Source organism: Excalfactoria chinensis, chromosome 1 (assembly GCF_039878825.1).
Source record: "Excalfactoria chinensis isolate bCotChi1 chromosome 1, bCotChi1.hap2, whole genome shotgun sequence".
In the NCBI taxonomy this organism is placed as follows: Eukaryota; Metazoa; Chordata; class Aves; order Galliformes; family Phasianidae; genus Excalfactoria; species Excalfactoria chinensis.
This window is the reverse complement of record NC_092825.1, coordinates 11318442-11324843: the sequence shown is the minus strand read 5'-3', so window position 1 is coordinate 11324843 and position 6402 is coordinate 11318442. Positions and strand designations below refer to the sequence as shown.

At 50.4% G+C, this 6402-nt stretch overlaps 1 protein-coding gene across 2 annotated transcripts in view; it reads left to right on the top strand.

Moving 5' to 3' along the window:
- Positions 1–6402, top strand: part of RSBN1L (round spermatid basic protein 1 like) — a 43461-nt gene continuing 37059 nt past the window's right edge. For both annotated transcript variants that reach the window (XM_072338365.1, XM_072338360.1), the window contains exon 1: positions 1–628. In XM_072338365.1, coding sequence (XP_072194466.1) covers positions 55–628 — 574 coding nt within the window. In that variant the 5' untranslated portion in view covers positions 1–54. The remainder of the gene's footprint in view (positions 629–6402) is intronic.

The following is a 6402-nucleotide window of genomic DNA, read 5'->3' as shown; positions in this document are numbered from 1 at the left end:
TCCCGGTTCTGTCGGTTGAGGCGAGCCGAGAGTAAATAGAAGCAGGAGCGCAAAATGGCGGAGCCGCCGAGCTCTGGTCGTGGCGCGGCGTCGCCGGAGCGGGAGTTGTTCTGCGCCAGGCCGGGCCCGGACGCGAAGGTCTCCCGCGGGACGCAGCCGGCCTCCAAGAAGCTGAAGGGAGCCGACGAGCGGGGCCTGAAGGGCGCCAAGCGCGTCAACGGCGAAGGGGGCGGCGGCGGGAGCAGCAAGCAGCAGCAGCAGCCGCTGCCCGTGGCGGTGCCGGGCTACGGGAACCCCGCGGCCTGGGGCTTCGCCGCGCTGCCGCCCGGGCCCTCCGTCAGCGCGGCCGGCTTCGCCTTCCCCTCGCCGCTGCCCCGGAAGCTGCTGCCGCCCGCCCTGCTGCTGCCGCCCGCCGCCTCTCCCTCCCCGTCCTGCCCGCAGCACCGCCACCACCGCCACCGCCCGGCGCCGGTCGGAGAGGCCGCCAAGCCCAAAAGGCCGAAGGAGAAGCGAGACAAGGAGAGGAGGAAGCACGGAGCGCTGCCCGCGCTCGGAGATGGCGGCGGCGGGGCCCTGAGCGCGGCGGGCCGGGAGGAGAACGGCGAAGTGAAGCTGCTGCTGCAGAAAGGTGGGCGCCGCGCCGGGGGGCGGCTGTGGGCTGCGGGGGGAGCGGCGGGGCAGCGCCGTGCGCGGCGGGAAGCGGCGGTGGTGCGGGGCACGGCGCGGCACAACGGCACGACGCCGAGGCCGCTCCGCCCCCGCGGCGCTCAGGGCCGGGCGGTGGGGGGGCTCGGTAACGTGCGGTGAGTGCGCGGGAAGGCGGCGGCGGCCCGACCGCCCTCAGCGCTGTCAAAAAAAGGGGGTGTGGAATTAGCGATGGCGTCAGGCAGGAGCTGCCAGAGGCCTGAGGTTTTCTTACCTATTAGGGAAGTCAGGGTGTCTGGCGATGGCCCGGAGATCTGCGAGCAGGACGGAGTTTCTGCCGTTGCTATGGAGAAGGCCGCGTGTTTACGAAAAACATATTTGTGAAGAATTAAAAGCCATCTCATTGATCGGGCCGTTAATTTCACGGGCGAAGTCGTGGCGCGTCTCAGAGCGTGCCCTTTGCGTTGAGGCGTGCTGACCTGCAGCAGCTCCTGCAGCTGCTCCCAGAGCTCCTGGCTGTCCCTGCTGGTTGGGAGCTGCTGAGCGATGCTGCGGGGCTGGGGGTGCAGCGTTGGCTCCTTCCTGGGAAGGACTATAATTCCAGGTGGGGTAAGGCGTTAGGCCTGACTTGGTGCCGGCAGGGACTGACAGTAGGTGCTTAGAACGTGCGAGGCAGCACGAGTCTGTTTGTATTTCCATTGTATCCTCTCTTGGTCTTCAGAGGCCTTAAGGCTGATGTTGGCGTGATTGTGTTTGCAATACCAAAGAACTTGAAACATTTGCTCCAGCGAAGTTTCTGTCAAAGGAAAGATAAATTCTTGCATTTACGTCGGCCGAGCTTGCTTTGGTTTTGGCTTCTACATTGTACTTCTAAGCTGAGCTAAAGAGGTGAGGGTTAATTGTCACTTAGGCCGCTTCTTGTCCAGCTGCATTTTCTGCTGGTTCCCACTAGTATCTCAGTCTCTGGTTCAGCTTTAGGTATTCAGGTTACATTTGAGATTTGCTTTTTTTCCCTCTTTTTGAATGATTTGTGTTCTTTTGGTTCAGCACACTGTATGCATCTTCCCACTGGGGTCTCGATTGCTGCTGTGCAATCAGGCTCCAAGTGCATGGCTGTAATGCTTTCAGATGGTTTGGTTCTGATATGCTTCTTTGTCCCCATTCTTATTTGGGAGATGAACTATGAAAGATCTTTACAAACAGTTTTCATTACACACCTAATGCTGGTGAAGCTGTTCTGTTGTCCACGATAGCAGCTGAGAAACTCCCACTGTATCTTCCTTGCCAAAATATGGAAATAATAACCGTATTCACTTGGATGTCCCACCAGTGTTACACCACTGTGCTAATAAATCTCTGAGAACAATATTACAGTAACGGGATGAAATATTCTTGAGAGTTGCTGAGAGAATTGATGACAGTGATGGTGTCAGTGGAGTCATTATTTACCCTGCTAGGAGCCTGATCGAAAACATTCTGCAGCAGGGAAAGATGGTTTTTGTGACAAGCTCGAGTACTTCACATTTTAGCTGCTGTTTGCTCAGAGCAGATGCCTGTAGCTTTAATTTGGTTTTGGAAGCCTGAGTACAGGCTACAAAGAACGTTTTCCAAACGATCCCTTTATAGTTCTGTGAGGGGCTGGAAAACTCCATATTCATTGAACTGAGTGTGTTTTTCAGACGTGAGGGGTGCGCTGCGTCCTCTGCCGTGAGCGTCCTGCCTTTTAGAAGTGGCTCCATGTTGGGCTGTAGATTAAAGATCAGGTTTGTGCTGTTGATAGCGTGAACAATTTACTTTTGAGGGAGGGTAGGAGGAAGGCCGTTATGATGCAGGGAGAAAAAGAATGACCCTGGGGAAGGAGGGAGGGCATTCGGAATGCTCACTGCAGAGGAAGATGAAGAATGATGCTAAGGCAGGGGGAGGGTGGTGTGTTCTAGAAGAGGATACCAGAGGATTTCAGGGTGCAGCGGTATTTTGGAGCGAGTGAATTTAAGATCCTTCCATGAAGGAGGGAGGAATTAGCATTCAAGAGCTGTTCAAGAGGGAGGTGATTCTGATGTAGGTATGGGGTGCGAAGCTTGTAGCTAGATGCCATAGGAAAATAAGGAAGGACTGAGGAAGAGGAGGATGGGAAAGAGAAGTGCAGGGCAGCCTGCAGGTGTGATGATGGGAAACTTGAAGGATTTCATATAATTAGAAAGCAAAACAGCCACAAAACCAAGAAATGTGAGAGGCGTGCATGCACACATTATGCAGGGAGAAGGTAGGAGTAGAATGTGTCCCTCCGAAATGAAGGAGTGTGTAAAAGCTGTTGTACGTGCAGCTGGTGACATGTTGTGAAAATCAGCCTAATGCAGGCAAACGCAGCCTGCTTTTTTCTGCAGTCTGTGGTTGGACAGCCGCCTTTGCTTGCAGTGCCGTGGAAAATGAGCAGCAGCACAGGATTGGCAGTACTGTTCTTTCTTAGCATTCACAATTGATAGATATGTCAGTTTCTTGCCTGCCAGAAGGAAAATCATGCAGCTGAGGAGGCTGCGGTCTTTAAGAAATGAAAGTGACTGAAAAATAAGCAGGTGGAACAGGTGAGACTTCTGTGGTTCTTATGCTGTTCTGAAGGTGCAAAAACTCCTCTGTCTCCTTTGCAACTGAAGTGGATGCGGGTTGCACGTGGGTGCAAGAGGTGGGGTGGACTTTTGCAGTGATCTTGGTGCTGAGGAGGCTGCTAGGAGCTGTGAATTGGGGGAGTTGGGCTTCTGATCAGTGAGCTGTGTGTGAACCCTTCTGTGTGGAGCAGTTATTGAGCTGGGAGGAAAAGCTGGTAGAGGAGGAAGGGCCTCTGTGAGCTTAAAGCTGGGAAAATGAGGAGTGAAGTTAGGGGGAGGAACGGCCAGATGTGTATGACATGAGGCTGCTGGGGCTGTGGCGCAGTATGAGGCATCATGGTGCACAGTGGTGGGGAGTGAAGGAATGTTGGGTCTGGACCTAGAAAACAGTCATCACAAGGCTTGCAAATGGAGTGGTACCCCTAGCATTCTCCTATCTGTAGTGCTAATAGCACGGTGTGTTGACACAGAAGAGAAAATGATGAGGAGTTTGCACCTACCATTTTACCCTCTATGGAAGAGCTGATGATGAGAGCTGATGTCCTTGGCCTGCAGTGCAGTTCTGAGGCAGCATATCCTGGCTGTGAGGTGCTCAAGGTGTTGAGCTTGGTTATGGCGCAGATGGAGGATGCCTTTGAAAGCTGTTTTTCTGTTTCCTTCCTTGAACAAGTGTTCACTTGAGGATTTGTCTGATCTTATCCTTCACTGGAAGGACCTCGAACTTGCAGAGTCATAGCTAGGCCTGCTGGCCTGTGGCTTGAGGAGGTGAATGGAGCAGAGCGAGTCCTGGAGTGATGGACTGGCGTGCAGAGAACTGGAAACAGCACTCTGCCATCTGTGTAACTTATCCTGCAAATGAGAGATGGAGTTTGTTTAAAATAAGCTTAAATTGTACTTGGCCGGTCCATTTTGGGTGGTGGAATTAAAAGTTATGTAACTAGTTATGTTTTGAAACATAGTGTGAATCTGATGGAAATGTCTGCCTTACCAGTTTATGGCTCTACCAGTTCAGTTAGTTATTTAACCGATAGTCTGCTCGAGCAGTTCATAGTTGAAATAGTTTTGTTAGCAGTGCAAAGCTCAGATGAGCCACTCCCCACTTCATCAGCCTAAGGCGGCCTGTTTTTGTGTTTTGTTTTGTTCCAGGCTGACTGCAGGGCCTGAGCCAAATTCATCAAACATCTTCTCTGTTTCCTTGCCATCTCTGCATACAGCTTCCCTCTCCCTCCCTCCCTCCTTCAGTTTTTTTTTCTTTTCAATGATGTCTTTGCTGATAAGGCTGCCTCAGTATGCAAGCAATGACAAAATGAGATTGGTATTTTTAACTTGCTGATGGGGTTTTCCCATGTGAGCAAGAAGGCAAAGCTGAGCACGGTTCTGTAGCTCTTAGTCTCTTTCTTTTCCCCTCTCCTTCCTCCTGCTGCCTTTGAAACTGAGATTAAATGGTATTTTAGATGGACAGTTGCCAGTGATTCTTGGGATAACTTTGTGTCTTTGACTTGCATGACGCTTCTGGTTCTTAAACTTGTAAAAAATAACACTTGAAAAGTCTGAAAGGCTTCTTGAGTTCAGCTTGCATCCGGTAGAGGCTCGTTTCATAGTCTGAATTGGGCTGGAGAAAGCTTTGGATATTATTCTGTTTCCCTGCTTTCAATCTGGGCCCACCATCTGATGAAGTAGGCTGTCTTTTTCCTTCTGCTGAAAGTTACCTTTTTGTGATCTTCCTTTTCCCTGCTTTTTGTTACTGACCTGTTTAACTCAAACACCATCTTTTCCCCCAGCTGCTCTCAGTTCAGCAGTCACATCCATGCTTGTGAGGCCTCCTGAGCGCTCTCCTCTGAATTCTTTATTCCTGTCTAGATGCTCCAAGTCCTTTGGCTGTAGAATCACAGGTCATTTTTCTCACTTGAAACGAGAGGAGTGGATTGAATCGTCAGACCCGAAAGCTCTCTGCAGGCCGCGTCTGCAGCTGCCACGTTCTCTGCTGCTGATTTCTGATGCAACTCCCCAGTGCTCGTGCTTCACATTGGCTCGTGTGCTTCCGTGTGTAGAAGGTCTCCTTTCAGACTGCGAAGGTCTGAGGAATGGGGGAGATGAAGTTGAAACTAATCACAGGTTTTTTTGATTCTGTAAAAGATCTCCCTTGCTTCCCATTCATGGAGGGGTTTGGGAAATGCAAAGGGATTTCTTCAGTCATCTTGTGTGCGTTTTTAACTTGAATTACCGAGTGGGATGTCTGTCAAATATTCCTTCCCCCCCTCCCCCCCTTTTTTTTAAACAACTGTAAGGACTTTTGTTTTTGGTCTCAAATATGTTAAGGGTTTCTTTGTGTATGACAATCAGGAGTGCACTCAATAACAGTACAGGAGTTGTCTGACTGGATACAAGTGCAGGTGACAGGACTGTTACCATGGTTACATTAAATGCACGTAATGTCTGTGTACCGCACTAAGGTGAGTTTTTGAGGTTTTATTTAAGGGATATTTGCATTCAGAGTAGGAGAGAGCAATGGAAAGATGACTGAAGGATTGCCCTCCTCATCCCCTTTATCTTCGGCTCTGGTACTGCTGGTGTTCACCATACTGATGGTGTCCATTAGCGGTAGTTTGTAAATATTGTGCCTGATGTGCAGTGACAGCCCTTAAATCAAAGGGAGGAGGGAGAGGCAGGATACTTTGAACATAATCTCTGGCTGACTACTAATGTGGGTTACCATCTGGAAAGCTGATGCGAAGCAGCTGCAGCTTTTGGCTCCTGACAGGGTTCTGAAGCTTGTCTTATAACGCACAAACGGACTTGTCCAAGCTCCAGCGTAGGCCTGAAGGTGCAAACTTCACGACGTGACAGCTGCTGCTCTGTGCATAATCCAGCGCACAGCATTTTGCACTTATTCACTATGTTCTTGATTTTCCTTTTTCCTCTTGAAAGCCTGCAGTGAAGGACTGACCACGTTTCTGAAATCTGAATGGTGTGATCTGTCAGCTTGTGTTTGTATTTACTGTTTGTGAAGGCGTTACAGTCATGATGGGAAGATATCTAGTTAGGAAGTGGAAAACTCCTTTTACAGCCTGAATTAATTTGGTTAGTCGTGTGCGTTCTTCTAGAACAGGAGGTGCGAGAAGTCTTCATAATGGATTTTTTTCTGCCTGTATAT